The sequence below is a fragment of the Protomyctophum parallelum genome (assembly GCF_964188405.1).
Source record: "Protomyctophum parallelum genome assembly, chromosome: 13".
NCBI classification, from domain to species: Eukaryota; Metazoa; Chordata; class Actinopteri; order Myctophiformes; family Myctophidae; genus Protomyctophum; species Protomyctophum parallelum.
The window spans coordinates 11,340,762-11,358,261 of NC_139708.1; the positions used below are offsets into that span (position 1 = coordinate 11,340,762).

Consider the following 17,500-nt stretch of genomic DNA (forward strand, 5'->3'; position numbering starts at 1 on the left):
AAAATAAGTTGTGTTTGGTTGAGCTTGGATGTAGAATGGCAGATCTACAACGAACTTGTAGATATTTTCAGCATGCAACCAAGTGTAAAATCAGGCATTACAACGCCTTCAATGCCCCCCAAAATAATACAGTCGACTAAATCAACTGTAGTTTTAGTTGACTAAAATCGTATACCCCCCTCCCCCCTCTATCTCTCTCCTGTCCCCTGGTACAGTGGCGTGCACAGACATTTAGAGCTCAAGTGAAAAAAAGGGCACCTTGTGCAGTGCATTTTGGGGTGGGAACCCATTTTGGTGCTTTATAGCTATTGAAAAATAGCAGATCTACAAGCTCATAGCGCGCCACCGAGTGGCGCGCTATGAGCTTGTAGATCTGCTATTTTTCTTTAATCGAAGAACCACTGACATATCTTTAGATTGTGGGGGCCTAAATAATATAGTAGAAGCGTTTTTTTTATCAAGATTTGATCAATGTCACCGCATGTTCCACACACTACAAATGAAGAAAAAAAAGAAAACTTTTTTTTTTTTTTTTAAGAGCAAAATTGCCAAAAGGGCAGAGGGTGCACCCCCTAGTGTATATCTGTGCACGCCACTGCCCTGGTATAAAGTCTAATACCGTCATTAGGAAACACAGTTACATGCTGACCTTACCTTGGATCCTCGTTCATTAAAGATAATCTCCACATCTAAAATCTTCCCAAATTGCTGCGGAGAGAGAAAGAAAAGAGGGAACAATGGGAGGGAGTGGAAGGGAGGGAGGGAGGAAGGGAGGGAGGGGAGAGAGAGAGACAGACAGAGAGAAAGAGAGACGGAGAGAGGGAGAGAGGGGAGATAAGTTAGAATGCCTTTAACCAGGGTAGCGATTTCACCAGAGGAACGAGGGACTGCCGAGGAGAAAGCCATTAAGGCAAATATGGAAATGTTAGGTTTTCGAGGAGAAACGACATCTATTTGCATTTGTTAGCTTCGGCAAATACTTTCCCACTCGACAGCCTGGTGAAAACCGGGGGAGGGGGATCAACTGCTTTTATCGCCTGCTCGCAATTTGCTTTTCAACGATGCTGTAAGAAACAAGATCACATGCCTTGGCAGAAAACGTGTCTTCCTGAAATTTGCGCTCCGTGGAGAGCGGACAGCTGGGGGGGAGGGGGGGATCCTCCTGAACAGGTGGAATCTCTGTCTCTCTCTCTCTCTCTCTGTCTCTCTCTCTGTCTCTCTCTCTCTCTCTGTCTCTCTCTCTCTCTCTCTCTCTCTCTCTCTCTCTCCTTGGTGGGGGGCTTAGGCACTTCGATTTAACAGGCCCGCCTTCGGATCATTAGACAACAGAAAAACGAAAGCAAACCATACATCCTTCCGTCTGTCCATCCCCCCCCCCTCCCCCCCACACACACCGCCCCGTCTTCTAATGAGTTGAGCGAGAGCCACTTTTAATTGCCGCCTACGATGGCCGTATTAATTTCATTAAAAGTAATTACCCTGTCAGGCGGTCCGCGTCGCCTTCACTTGGGCACGACGGGATGAGGCGACGCAGGGCCTCTAATTCCATGTGGCCCACGCTCCCCACGGAGGGACGAGGGGACGGATCATTTGACTGAGATACTAATAGGGTGTGTGTGAATGGAATTGAATTGTGTGTGTGTGTGTGTGTGTGTGTGTGTGTGTGTGTGTGTGTGTGTGTGTGTGGGGACACTCCCTCCCAGAAAAGTAGGGACTTAACCCATTCTGACCTGAGATCAGATTCTAAAAATGTCTGTTTGAAAATGATAGTTTTCTGAAAAAGCTATGTTTCTATGTCAGTCGTTCTTCGATAAAAAAATAATTAGCAGACCTACAAGCTCTATGAGCTTGTAGATCTGCTATTTTTAAATAGCTAAAGCATAACGTAATGCCAACACCAAAATGGGTTAAACTCACACGGGACAGCAGGGAAAACACCCCCCCCCCCCCCCCCCCACTATTATGCAGTGCTGTTGGGTCCTATTTTTTTGTGTGAATATCATTTAATTGTAGAGTATATTAATACACCTTATATGATCGGGGTGGTTGTATATATGGTCTCCCCACTCTTCTATTGAGATATTTAGATCCATGTGTCTACGATGGACACAGTTCTGTTTCTGGGTTGACCTTAAGCTATTAGGCTCTGTCAGAGGGCCTCCAGCTTTTCACCAGAGAAAAACTGGATTTTTGTATTTTTGTATTTTTAATACAAAATGTGTTAATAGCACGGGCAAACTCTTCACATACCAGAGTATGTCAGAGCTGAAATCGATATCGACATATCGACTATGTACTAGGTACTGTAGGTGTAATGTTAGTCCACAGAAGTCCACAGAAGTGAACCTTTCAGGCCTGTTTTCTCAACTCGCTGTTTTCTGCAAGACATTACTCTATAAGCCATTATCTCCAAAACTGGTGGGTCAAACTGAACAACCAATATCTCAATTTGAAGCTATGATCCCCTGCGTTCATGACACGACAAAAATCAGTCAAGCTGGGTCACATATGTACCAGTTATATTTTATTAACATACTCGGCATATGTAAACATCTTCCTCCCATGGAGCTCGGTTCCACTGATACCAGCGGGAAAGCACATTTTATATAGATTTTCCCTCTTTCTTCTCTGTTTAGGTGCGAGGCTCGAATACGCACGCACGCACGCACGCACGCACGCATGCATGCATGCACACACTCACGCACTCACACACACACACACACACACACACACACACACACACACACACACACGAGAGTTTGTATCGCAGCGTGACGCCCCCGCCGTCCTAGCCCCGGCGATGACAGCGTCTTTTCCCCCCGTGCGATGTGCAGATGCTAATTGTTTTAACCGAGCGTAATGGGCTGGTGGCGTTGATTAATTAGCTGCGGAGGAAGTCGTCTTGGCAGAGACTTTTTTTTCTCCCCACATGGCGCCGGGAACCGCTCGCTGCGCAACCACGCCAGTGATCTCAGAGACTTCTGCCACGCCACACCCCCTCGCCCACACACACACGTGTATGCACGCACGCACGCACGCATGCACGCACACACGCGCACGCACACACACAGAGAGAGAGAGAGGAAAAGCGCTGCCTCAGCAGCTCGGATAAATAACAATAGCATCAATGGGAGTGAGGGGGGGTGAGAGTGAGGAGACTGGTGGGGAATGACGTCATCCTTGGAGACTTGTGGCTACAGCACACACACACACACACACACACACACACACACACACACACACACACACACACACACACACACACACACACACACACACACACACACACACAGGACCATTCCTACATTCACATGATACATGTAGTGGTGATACATTCACATGATACATGTAGTGGTGATACAGATACATGATACATGTAGTGTTGATACATTCACATGATACATGTAGTGGTGATACATTCACATGATACATGTAGTGGTGATACATTTACTAAACTAATAACAGTGCAGAGAGGCGTCGCTCCAACTTTGGTGACGCCAGTGTGTAGCAACTGCCACACAAGTTAAAGATGATTTATTTTTAATAGCAACATTTAAAAGTACATGTTCTATTATTTAATATTTCTAATTAACGCCATCTGTCAAGGGTAAGGTCCTATAAATGCTGTGCTGTCTATTGTGTGATTTTGTTATTATTTGGGGGGTTTTAAACACTATGTTTATGATTTGATATATTTTGAGTGACATGGGTCTGAGTTGGACTGACGCCCATAAAGTAGGCGGAAGTTACCGGCCTGGACGGGACGGAGAGAGACAGACAAACAAACAGGGAGTCTACGAGGGACCTGGACACGTTTGTTCTCTAAACATCTCGTTAACTAAGCTATAGCTACAAGAACGATTGCGCTCCCTATATGAGGAGGCTCGAGACTTTCTTCTACTGGTGAGATCGTTCGTCTTTTATTTATTTATTTACTTCAACGTCCCGCGAGGATCCGAGGGTTTTCTTCCTCTTCGTTTGGATAGCAGATACCTGGATTACGTTCGCTACGGGGATGGATTAAGTTCTTTTTATCACCTTTACTTTACTTTGGAGGGAGTTTTACGTTGTGAAAGGAACTCTGGGGGCAACAGACTTTGGTTGTAAACATCCACGGATGACGGAACGATAAGAAACCATAAGAACGGGCGTGCGTGTGTGAGACACGGACACTCGATTTCATTAATTTACTCATTAATTTCATTCAACTCTGTATAACTGTTGCTTTGAACTATAGATAAAAGGTGATGTGAGCTTTGCTTCTGACTGTTTTATGCTTGCTTATTTAGGCTATTTTCATTACAATTTACAATTTAGGCATTTAGCAGACGCTCTTAATCCAGAGCGACTTACAATAATCAAAACAAAAGCATGGGAATACATCACAAAAGCATTTATCATAAAACATGCGTAAGCTAAGAAAGTAACAGTGGAATATCTATATTATGAGACTATACATATAAACTATATATATATACTACTATGCTATACATATGTACTATGGCGTGCTATGACTATATACAATGCAATTATAGTGCCGTCTACATAACATGCTATAAGTCTGTATCAGATGCTATCTAAGTCTACAGAAATGTCTCATTACATTCCACTTTATCAGTTGTATCTTAAGAAGAGATCATTCACAACCCGTGATTTAAATAATTCGTAGCAGTGATAGTAATATCTGACCGTTACAAGTGTTCTCCGCTGCGTTCTACTGGGGAGGGAGGAGGAAGAGGGGAGCGGAGGCGGGCTCATATGTCGCTGAACTCGCTGAAATCGGTGTCTATCTATCCATCCATCCATCCATCCATCCATCCATCCATCTATCCATCCACCCACCTACCCACCCACCTACCTACCTATACCTACCTACCTATACCTACCTACCTACGTACCTATCTATCTATCTATCTATCTATCTATCTATCTATCTATCTATCTATCTATCTATCTATCTATCTATCTATCTATCTATCCATCCATCTAAACAGTATGCACGCACGCACACACAAACATGCAGCAGCTGCCCACACAACGTAAGCACTATTTTAAAATGAAAAAAGTCCTTGTAAACACCCCCTCTTCCGTTATCTTTTGTTCCCCCGCTGCATTCGGGCTTAAGATTAAACCTTAATTTGAACACACTCCTTCAGTGCCACCTGGTGGTCACCAGTTTAGGCTCTGAGTGCCAATTCTCCCATTATAAAAAAAGAGAGGGCGTTTAAAAAAAAAGAAATATTTTTATTATTATTTTTTTTTAATTACGTCTTGTCGGCCTTGGCACTCATTGCAAAGACGTTTAGAAGACGGGATTGCGGTTTGGCACTTAAACAGTTTTAATGTGCTCAGAATGATCACACCTCAACGGGCATTCCCATCTCCATCGTACAAGAACAATGCGGATTGGACTGTTTAGTCGCAACGCATGTAATGTGTCTGTTTTCATCACTTCTACAAAGCTCCCATGAGTCACGGGAGCTTTGGAGAAGCTATGTAGCAATTTGGCCCCCATGCAGTCGTCTCCCCGAGTGAGGCTCTTGCCGTGTTTCACTGCTGTTTCATTCATTTGTTTTATTCCGCTAATGATAAAGCCTATCCTCCCAGTGGCATCACCGTAACAATTCAAAATAACACTCGTTAACCCCGGAGACAAATTAGCTAGTGTGCATCTATATGCGTTATTTATAATAACCCTGAACCTGTACACTATACAGCACCGTCTTGCCGTACGAAAGCCATTGGTGTAAAGCTGTTAAGCTTCGAATTGTACAATCTGTGATATTGTGAGGTACCAAATTCCCGATTGACCCTGAAGTCTATGTCGTGGTTGCTAGTCAATATAAGCTATCAATACATTGTCAACCGACACATTGTTAACTTGCAGATCAGTTCATTTTGACAAGTGACACTGTCATACTAACATGGTATATGAATGTTATTATTGATATTCTGATAGTAATCATTGCTATAGAATGTTTGTTCAGTAACAGGCCTCTCACCATCTCTTTAATACACTGTAAAATAGTGGATCTACAAGCTCACAGCACGTCACACTGTGACACGTTGTGAGCGTTGTGAGAGGGCATTCCCGAAGCAGTGCAACATGCACCACATGCAAGGGCCTGGGGCTGTTTATTTTCTGTCCATTTCACACACGCACACGCACACGCACACGCACATGCACATGCACATGCACATGCACATGCACATGCACATGCACATGCACATGCACATGCACATGCACATGCACATGCACATGCACATGCACACGCACATGCACATGCTCACACACACAGTCGCCGGGCTCTCTCTCTGAGATCACAGCCACTAATTACTGATTAGGGTCCACCGGTGGTCCCGCTAATGAGCCTTTTCATTCAGTGGCTCGTTAGGGGAAGTGCAAGGCATGTCGTCGCCTAGCCTGGATCCCACGGCGGACGTTTTGAGGGGGCCGGTTCCTGCATGGACCCTCCCTCTTCCTCCTCCCTACTCTCCCTCCTCATGGACCCTCCCTCTCCCTCCTCCCTCCTCTCCCTCCTCATGGACCCTCCCTCTCCCTCTCCCTCCTCATAGACCCTCCCTCTCCCCTCTCCCTCCTCATGGACCCCTCCCTCTTCCTCCTCTCCCTCCTCATGGACCCTCCCTCTTCTCCTCTCCCTCCTCATGGACCCCTCCCTCTCCCTCTCCCTCCTCTCCCTCCTCATGGACCCTCCCTCTTCCTCCTCCCTCCTCATGGACCCTCCCTCTTCCTCCTCCCTCCTCATTGGATCCTCCCTCTTCCTCTCCCTCCTCTCCATCCTCATGGACCCTCCCTCTTCCCTCCTCCCTCCTCATGGACCCTCCCTCTTCCTCCTCCCTCCTCATGGACCCTCCCTCTTCCTCCTCCCTCCTCATGGACCCTCCCTCTTCCTCCTCCCTCCTCTCCCTCCTCATGGACCCTCCCTCTTCCCTCCTCCCTCCTCATAGACCCTCCCCTCTCCCTCTCCCTCCTCTCCCTCCTCATGGGACCCCTCCCTCTCCCTCCTCCCTCCTCTCCCTCCTCATGGATCCTCCCTCTTCCCTCCTCCCTCCTCTCCCTCCTCATGGACCCTCCCCTCCTCCCCTCTCCCTCCTCTCCCTCCTCATGGATCCTCCCTCTTCCTCCCTCCCTCCTCTCCATCCTCATGGACCCTCCCTCTTCCTCCTCCCTCCTCCTCATGGACCCTCCCTCTTTCCTCCTCCCTCCTCATGGACCCCTCCCTCTTCCCTCCTCCCTCCTCATGGACCCCTCCCTCTTCCTCCCTCCCTCCTCTCCCTCCTCATGGACCCTCCCTCTCCCTCCTCCCTCCTCTCCCTCCTCATGGATCCTCCCTCTTCCTCCTCCCTCCTCTCCCCTCCTCATGGACCCTCCCTCTTCCTCCTCCCTCCTCATAGACCCGTCCCCTCTCCCTCCTCCCCTCCTCTCCCTCCTCATGGACCCTCCCTCTCCCTCCTCCCTCCTCTCCCTCCTCATGGACCCTCCCTCTTCCTCCTCCCTCCTCCTCCCTCCTCATGGACCCTCCCTCTCCCTCCTCCCTCCTCTCCCTCCTCATGGACCCTCCTCTTCCTCCTCCCTCCTCATGGATCCTCCTCCCTCTTCCTCTCCCTCCTCTCCATCCTCATGGACCCTCCCTCTCCCTCCTCCCTCCCTCCTCCCTCCTCATGGACCCTCCCTCTTCCTCCTCCCTCCTCATGGACCCTCCCTCTTCCTCCTCCCTCCTCATGGACCCTCCCTCTTCCTCCTCCCTCCTCTCCCTCCTCATGGACCCTCCCCTCTTCCTCCTCCCTCCTCTCCCTCCTCATGGACCCTCCCTCTTCCTCCTCCCTCCTCATGGACCCCTCCCTCTCCCTCCTCCTCCTCCTCTCCATCCTTCATGGACCCTCCCTCTTCCTCCTCCCTCCTCTCCCTCCTCATGGACCCCTCCCTCTTCCTCCTCCCTCCTCATGGACCCTCCCCTCTTCCTCCTCCATCCTCATGGACCCTCCCCTCTTTCCTCCTCCCTCCTCTCCCTCCTCATGGACCCTCCCTCTCCCTCCCTCCCCTCCTCTCCCTCCTCATGGACCCTCCCTCTTCCTCCTCCCTCCTCATGGACCCTCCCTCTTTCCTCCTCCCTCCTCTTCCCTCCTTCCTCCTCTCTCATTCATATTTAGGCCACTGTGTTAGCTTGATGAGCCAGCGGCGGTAGCATTCTGCCGGGCGGTCAACCCGCTCGCTAAGTATACGCGGCTGGGAGAGAGGAGGCCGCACGCAGGGAGCAGATGGCTCTCTCCCGAAGGGCTCTGGCGCGAGGCCGCTCCCCTGATGGGCCCGGCCGGGGGGTGCCATCCTAAATGCTTGCCTCGACGCTCTCCTGTCCCCTGTCATTCCCCCCCCCCCCCCCCCCCCCTCTCTCTCTCTCTCTCTCTCTCTTTCTCCCCCGCCCGTCCTTCCTCCCTCCCTCCCTCCCTCCCACCAACCTGAGATGTCTGCGGGCTGCACTCATGCGTAGCAGTAATGGCGTATTGAGCGCCAGCGGTGGCGCTCCAGAAGCCATTAGGAAGCCGAGGAGGGATGAGGCTTCTAGGTCCTTTACAAAGGCTTCCATTGTGGAACACCGTGTCGTTGGGGGGAGCTAGAGGGGGTGGGGGGGGGAGGCAGGGGCGGCCTTGGCTACCTTGCTTTGCCTTGCATGTTCTGCCCAAAACAATCAATCCCACAGTCCTCCTCGCTAGCTCAGCCCCGCCCCGGCCATGCCAACCATACAAAGAGATACAACAAGGAGAGGAGAGGGAAGAAAACAGAGGGAACGAGGAAAGAATGAGAGGTAGGGAGGGAAGGAGGGAGGGAGGGAGAGGAGAGAGAGGAGGGAGGGAGGGAGGGAGGGGAGGGAGGGAGGGAGGGAGGGAGGGAGGGAGGGAGGGAGGGAGAGAGAGAGAGGGAGGGGAGGAGAGAGGGAGGGAGGGAGAGAGGGAGGGGAGGGAGGAGAGGGGAGGGAGGGAGAGAGAGAGGAGGGAGGGGAGGGGAGAGAGAGAGGGAGGGAGGGAGGGAGAGGGAGGGAGGGAGGGAGGGAGGGGGAGGGAGGGGAGGGGAGGGGAGGGAGGGAGGGGAGGGAGGGAGGGAGGGGAGGGAGGAGGAGAGAGAGAGGGGCCGTGATCAATTTGCATCATACATCCATAAGCCTCACGCTGCGGCCAGGCACAACACAAAAGCCTCTCGAGCTAATTACTGAGACGATTTGGATTCTACAGGACCTGCACCGCAGCCGGGAACAATAAAGTCAACAAATACAGAGAAAAATGGAGAGAGGGGAGGAGAGGGGGGGGTTGAGGAGAGAGAGGGAGAGAGAGAAAGAGAGAGAGAGAGACCATGTTTTCCCTAATTCATAGTGCTCTAGCTTAGGAGTTTCTCCCGTAATTAATATCATGTCGTTGACGTCGCGGTCGTACGACATGAATTAGCAGCCCTCTCGGTTCTAATGGTCCAATTAGTGGGCAGCGGTCACATGACATTTTTGGTAATGCTCTTGACTGTGGGCTCCATTATGGTTATTGAATTGAGGATGTTCACTTCAATTCCCGGTTCTGTGTGTTTTTTCCGTTTTCTTCATGAGATGTGACGCTGTGTGGTTTCAGACTGTCAGGTTGTGTTACAACTTGAAGCGGCCCTGACTGCACGTTGTATGCGTGTGCACAGACAGACGTGCAGACATACGAAATAGTGTCAGCATTGTATGTGCAAGAGGACTCACCCTAGCTCTGGTCCATAGCTCTAATGCCTTCATTAGAGCTATGTTACTCTGGGCCATAGCTCTAATGCCTTCATTAGCTCTAATGCCTTCATTAGAGCTATGTTACTCTGGGCCATATAGCTCTAATGCCTTCATTAGCTCTAATGCCTTCATTAGAGCTATGTTACTCTGAGCCATAGCTCTAATGCCTTCATTAGAGCTACAGTATGTTACTCTGAGCCATAGCTCTAATGCCTTCATTAGAGGCTATGTTACTCTGAGCCATAGCTCTAATGCCTTCATTAGAGCTATGTTACTCTGAGCCATAGCTCTAATGCCTTCATTAGAGCTATGTTACTCTTCATTAGAGCTATGTTACTCTGAGCCATAGCTCTAATGCCTTCATTAGAGCTATGTTACTATTCTCTTCCTGCACTCACATGAAATGCAGACCAGCCTTTTTCGAGCCAGGTTTTCGTGAAACTTGTCAACATGGTAGAGGGCCATGACAAACGATGTGAAGCCCATGGCGATTGGCCAAATGGTGGCGCTATAGCACTGAAAATTAAGTTGAAAATGCAAACTTTGAACTTGCATATATGAACCGTTTGACCGTTGGCAATGACACTTTGATAGTTACACATGTGTCTCCTCATGCCGAACAACTTTCGTGTTCTGACTTTTGACCTCTGACCTTTAGATTACCCGCCATTTTGAATTATATGAAAAACATTTTAAAATGTATCTAATCCCAGAATCTTTGATCAAAATGCACGAAAACTTCTACACGTGAACTTTGGACCTTTACGAACAATAAATCGAATCGTAAGTTTTTATGAGCCAAAGGAAATTGCTGTTTTGTGAAACTTCTTCTGCACGTAATACTATATGAATACTGAATGATGTTACTGTTTAGAGTAACTGTTTTGAGTCAACTGACAGTGTCTACTTAGCTCAGTCGAGCAATCGCCTTCGGATCAAGGTTGTGTGTTCAAATCCGGGTAATGACAACTCAGTGTATGCATTGTGTGCTGCAAGTTTTGTGATGACTCAACAACAATTGAAATATTGAAGTAGATTACATTTGACCTCACTATATGATATTTGGCAATGTCTCTTTGGGACAAATTTGACCCATCAGGCACTAGGACATGGCATCACAATAATAGAGACACTAGTAACTGTAATAGTGAAATAGTGTAATAACACAAGACGTGCGTGCGTGCGTGCGAGAGGACTCACCCCGAACATTTGCCTTAGGTCGGGGTCCCGGAAGCGGAAGGGGATGTTGGAGACGTGTAACCTCTTGGGCTGCTGCTTCTCCGAGGCGTCTGAATGCTGGAGCTGGAGCTGCTGAGACACGTCCGTTTGCGTCACATCATCTGTCTGCCGGAGGGAATCCAACACAAAACAGACACAAGACACTCATTAACTCCCAATAGACAGGTTCATCTGGGCCTGGGCCATGGCTCAGTGGTCCAGGCACCTTGGCTGGTAATCCAGTCTGGCAGTGTGCCGTGGTCCCGACGGCCTTTACTGCATGTCTTCACCCCATCTATCTCCCCCATTTCCTGTCAGCCTACGTACGGTCTGTCCCTCAATAAAAAATATAAAATAAAGGCGAAAGCCTCAAAGAAACATAAAAAAAAGACAGGTTAATCTTCAAATCGGACGAAGCAGAGACAGATAAAACAGCCTGTTGAGTTATCGCTCGGAATAAGAGCTAACGAATCTGCATGTTCATCTCACGCACTTAGCTCTTTAAGCAAATGTTGGGTATGGGTGAAGATTGAGGGTGCTGACAAAAAAAAAAGCCGTGAAAGCAGCAAAACCCACGCCGCCACCCCTCGCCCTCCAACCTGACACGTCTAGACCACAGACACATTATGCGCGCCCCCCTCTCAACCTGACACGTCTAGACCACAGACACATTATGCGCGCCCCCCTCTCAACCTGACACGTCTAGACCACAGACACATTCTGCGCGCCCCCCTCTCAACCTGACACGTCTAGACCACTGACACATTATGCGCGCCCCCCTCTCAACCTGACACGTCTAGACCACAGACACATTATGCGCGCCCCCCTCTCAACCTGACACGTCTAGACCACAGACACATTATGCGCGCCCCCCTCTCAACCTGACACGTCTAGACCACAGACACATTATGCGCGCCCCCCTCTCAGAGCACCCGGCGCGCCGGCCGCCCGTCGCTTCATCATTGTGCGCGAACGCGCCGCTGACATTTCTATATGAACGACGGCGCGGCGCGGCCCCACCGTGGCGGTGACAAATCCTTCTGGTTTCACCCTCCCCCCCGACACGCGCTGACGGCGGGAGCACCGCCGGCCCCGTCTGGTCAGATGGACCAGGTTCAGGCCTGATTCTTCCTCCTGTGTGTTTTTTGTTCTTTTTCTTTCTGTTCTTGTTCTTTTCTTGTTTTTTCGGTGTGTCCTGTTTGTTATTTCATTTCCTTTTTCTTTTTTACTTTGTCTTTTCTCCGACAGCAAAAATGAAATTCTCCGGGCGACCGTGTCAGGATGACGGTGCACTCCCCCTTGATGACACCGTGTCCACGAGCGGAAATTATGAAAGTGTGTTTGTCGACACTTAAAACCAGCAGGTTTATGGAGAGATTAAATATGGAGGCGCGTGTGGGCGATGAGAGAGAGAGAGAGAGAGAGAGACTGCATGACGGAGTGCAAATGTTACGTATTGAGTAGGAAAGCTGTTTGAATACGATATGTTAAGTCCAACGTCCCCAGGGATGAACATGCATGGCACACACGCACACACACACACACACACACACACACACACACACACACACACACACACACACACACACACACACACACACACACACACACACACACACACACACACACACACACACACACACACACACACACACACACAAACCTCGCAGTGCTCCAGGGCCGGTGGGCTGCGGGCCGTGGTGGGTGTGTGAGTGATACATCTCTGCACCATTTGGGAAATGGTCCCGGGGATTTATTCATTATAATTCATCATCACATTATTATCATTATCATCGCGATCGTAATGATGATCGCCTTTATTATTCTCATTATCATAATCACAATCTCCCACTGTAATGGCCGTCATTCATTTGGTTTTATGGCCCCGTTCGCAAGACACTGACATATATTGTAAAAAGTGACAGTGGCTTTGATTCAAGGTCCCCCACTCTGTCTGTCTGTCTGTCTGTCTGTCTGTCTGTCTGTCTGTCTGTCTGTCTGTCTGTCTGTCTGTCTGTCTGTCTGTCTGTCACACACACACACACACACACACACACACACACACACACACACACACAGTACCGCCACCATAGACACGGTCACACACTCCTGACCGGAGGTTAACACGTGTGCGAGGAATGCTGGAGCCGACAAATGGACTTGACTGGCTGGGGCGAGCTGACGGCAGAGAGCAGAGAGCAGAGAGCAGAGAGAGAGAGAGAGAGAGTGTGGCCGGGCAGAGTGGGGGTCTTAACTCTGCCCATGTCCTCGTCGCTGGAGGTTAATAGTCCTGAGTAGCTACACGAGGATGCCCGGGGCAGTGCGGGGGGCTGGGGGGTGGGGGGGGGAGGGTGCCGGTGGAAGCGGTGCAGTGGTGACAAGGTACCGCGGGCCCCCGCGGGTCAATCTGTTTCATCGGTCACACATGACACTGTCGACCTTTACCGTATGTTACCGCCAGACTATATCCGTCTGTCTGTGTCTCTGGACGCGTTCTTTACCACGGGAGACGCATGCAGGGGTGTGCAGTGTTTGGGAGACATGGGGGTGTGCAGTGTTTGGGAGACGTGGGGGTGTGCAGTGTTTGGGAGACGTGGGGGTGTGCAGTGTTTGGGAGACGTGGGGGTGTGCAGTGTTTGGGAGACGTGGGGGTGTGCAGTGTTTGGGAGACGTGGGGGTGTGCAGTGTTTGGGAGACGTGGGGGTGTGCAGTGTTTGGGAGACGTGGGGGTGTGCAGTGTTTGGGAGACGCATGCAGGGGTGAGCAGTGTTTGGGAGACGTGGGGGTGTGCAGTGTTTGGGAGACGTGGGGGTGTGCAGCGTTTGGGAGACGTGGGGGTGTGCAGTGTTTGGGAGACGTGGGGGTGTGCAGTGTTTGGGAGACGTGGGGGTGTGCAGTGTTTGGGAGACGTGGGGGTGTGCAGTGTTTGGGAGACATGGGGGTGTGCAGCGTTTGGGAGACGTGGGGGTGTGCAGTGTTTGGGAGACGTGGGGGTGTGCAGTGTTTGGGAGACGTGGGGGTGTGCAGTGTTTGGGAGACGTGGGGGTGTGCAGTGTTTGGGAGACATGGGGGTGTGCAGCGTTTGGGAGACGTGGGGGTGTGCAGTGTTTGGGAGACGTGGGGGTGTGCAGCGTTTGGGAGACGTGGGGGTGTGCAGCGTTTGGGAGACGTGGGGGTGTGCAGTGTTTGGGAGACGTGGGGGTGTGCAGTGTTTGGGAGACGTGGGGGTGTGCAGTGTTTGGGAAACGTGGGGGTGTGCAGTGTTTGGGAGACGTGGGGGTGTGCAGTGTTTGGGAGACGTGGGGGTGTGCAGCGTTTGGGAGACGTGGGGGTGTGCAGCGTTTGGGGGACATGGGGGTGTGCAGCGTTTGGGAGACATGGGGGTGTGCAGTGTTTGGGAGACATGGGGGTGTGCAGTGTTTGGGAGACATGGGGGTGTGCAGTGTTTGGGAGACATGGGGGTGTGCAGTGTTTGGGAGACGCATGCAGGGGTGTGCAGTGTTTGGGAGAAGTGGGGGTGTGCAGTGTTTGGGAGAAGTGGGGGTGTGCAGTGTTTGGGGGACATGGGGGTGTGCAGTGTTTGGGAGACGTGGGGGTGTGCAGTGTTTGGGAGAAGTGGGGGTGTGCAGTGTTTGGGGGACATGGGGGTGTGCAGTGTTTGGGAGACGCATGCAGGGGTGTGCAGTGTTTGGGAGAAGTGGGGGTGTGCAGTGTTTGGGAGAAGTGGGGGTGTGCAGTGTTTGGGGGACATGGGGGTGTGCAGTGTTTGGGAGACGTGGGGGTGTGCAGTGTTTGGGAGAAGTGGGGGTGTGCAGTGTTTGGGGGACATGGGGGTGTGCAGTGTTTGGGAGACGTGGGGGTGTGCAGTGTTTGGGAGACGTGGGGGTGTGCAGTGTTTGGGGGACATGGGGGTGTGCAGTGTTTGGGAGACATGGGGGTGTGCAGTGTTTGGGGGTGTGCAGTGTTTGGGAGACATGGGGGTGTGCAGTGTTTGGGAGACGTGGGGGTGTGCAGTGTTTGGGAGACGTGGGGGTGTGCAGTGTTTGGGAGACATGGGGGTGTGCAGTGTTTGGGAGACGTGGGGGTGTGCAGTGTTTGGGAGACATGGGGGTGTGCAGCGTTTGGGAGACATGGGGGTGTGCAGTGTTTGGGAGACATGGGGGTGTGCAGCGTTTGGGAGACATGGGGGTGTGCAGTGTTTGGGGGACATGGGGGTGTGCAGTGTTTGGGAGACATGGGGGTGTGCAGTGTTTGGGGGACATGGGGGTGTGCAGTGTTTGGGAGACATGGGGGTGTGCAGTGTTTGGGAGACGCATGCAGGGGTGAGCAGTGTTTGGGAGACGCATGCAGGGGTGTGCAGTGTTTGGGGGACATGGGGGTGTGCAGTGTTTGGGGGACATGGGGGTGTGCAGTGTTTGGGAGACGTGGGGGTGTGCAGTGTTTGGGAGACATGGGGGTGTGCAGTGTTTGGGAGACATGGGGGTGTGCAGTGTTTGGGAGACATGGGGGTGTGCAGTGTTTGCAAACATCGAGGCTTGTACACCCACGCAGACGACTAAATATATCAGGCTTACTTTTCAGTCAACGCTACAGGCAGACAGCATGCTGACAAGGAGGGGTGGTGTGTGTGTGTGTGTGTGTGTGTGTGTGTGTGTGTGTGTGTGTGTGTGTGTGTGTGTGTGTGTGGTGGGGCAAACGCACACAGAACACAAATACTCAGCCCTGAACTCCCCTCTCCGCTAACGCGATGACTCACTCTGTCGCTGTAATCTCTCAATGCCTCCCTCTCAGAGCAGGGGATCCCGGAGCGCCCAACCTGCCTGCCTTGTAAAATGGTGGTGTTGCACTGCAAAAAATAATTACCTCGGCATTACCATAGGAGGCCACCTTCAGTGGCACCGTTACTGTCCCCAAAGCTGCTGTCACGGGGAAGATGCGAGCGAGAGTGCAGTGTGTGTGTGTACGTGTGAGTGTGCGTGTGTGTGTGTGTTCATGCGTACAGTACATGCCTGCCTGTGTGTGTGTGTGTGTGTGTGTGCAACGTGATGTAAAACCAGTGGCGTCACAGAGGCAAAGCTGCGCCGTAACATAAATGAATAAATACAACAAAAATATGAGGGAGAGAGCTGTCATTTGCGGAGCGACTCTCCAATGTGCGTGCGTGCGTGCGTGCGTGTGTGCGTGCGTGCGTGCGTCTCAATGTGTTGCAGTCGTCATCTCCCCTGTAAGATTCCCCCCCAACCGGAACCCTCGCTGTTATTTGCAAATCGCCCGCAAACTGCTTGGCTCAGCACTCCCCCCCCCCCAACCCCACCTCCCCCCGCTCCTTTCGGAGTGGCATTACAAGAGCATAATTGAAACTATCTGATTGGAATTCTGCCAAGCAGGTAGATTACATCCGATTAAATCGAAAAAAGGGGGGATATAGCTATATAGCTGGGATATCCCCCCCTCCCCCGCCCTCGATTGCGTGAATTGTAATGCCTTGCTCGCTCTTGAGTGGTTTCTTTGCTGCTACGGAGCCCCCCCCCCCCCCCCCTTCCCCCTCCCCCCCCCCCCCAGTCCGCCCATTGTTTGTTTTCCCTTTCTCTCCCAAAGAAAAGCTGCAAGCGCATCCGTTCTGTCACCTGAAAGAAAGGGGGAGGGGGGGGGGGGGGGGGGGGGGTGGAAAGCATATAAAGACCCCCCCCCCTTTCCCTTTGCATGTCCTCCGCTATTTATATATACTGCAGATAACTGAGAACCCCCCCCATTCCCATTTAACCACTTAAACGCTGTATATACTCCATTGACTGACGTCCCCCGGGGGTCCATAGATGAATACATGGATTTAACCCTCAACACTGTTGAACCTCTTCTGGATCAGGGCCCACTGTTGGAGGCCCACCCATCGGACCACTTTACACTTTCCTTACATTTGTTTTTCACCCCTACAGAAACCCCTGGATGGATGGCTGCTGCACCAGGATGTTATACGTGTGGTACTGAACATCAACCAGGACGAGCACATCACCAACAAGCCTCTGTACTGAACATCAACCAGGACAAGCACATCACCAACAAGAGTCTGTACTGAACATCAACCAGGACGAGAACATCACCAACAAGCCTCTGTACTGAACATCAACCAGGACGAGCACATCACCAACAAGAGTCTGTACTGAACATCAACCAGGACGAGAACATCACCAACAAGCCTCTGTACTGAACATCAACCAGGACGAGCACATCACCAACAAGAGTCTGTACTGAACATCAACCAGGACGAGCACATCACCAACAAGCGTCTGTACTGAACATCAACCAGGACGAGCACATCACCAACAAGCGTCTGTACTGAACATCAACCAGGACGAGCACATCACCAACAAGCGTCTGTACTGAACATCAACCAGGACGAGCACATCACCAACAAGAGTCTGTACTGAACCTCAACCAGGACGAGCACATCACCAACAAGAGTCTGTACTGAACATCAACCAGGACGAGCACATCACCAACAAGCGTCTGTA

At 51.2% G+C, this 17,500-nt stretch overlaps 1 protein-coding gene across 1 annotated transcript in view; it reads right to left on the reverse strand.

Annotated features, from left to right (window-relative positions):
* Nucleotides 1–17,500, reverse strand: part of rbfox3a (RNA binding fox-1 homolog 3a) — a gene marked incomplete at its 3' end in the record, with an annotated part of 297,768 nt that overhangs the window by 49,714 nt on the left and 230,554 nt on the right. Inside the window, 2 exon segments of the mRNA XM_083779538.1 lie at nt 655–708; nt 10,971–11,114. Coding sequence (XP_083635664.1) covers nt 655–708; nt 10,971–11,114 — 198 coding nt within the window.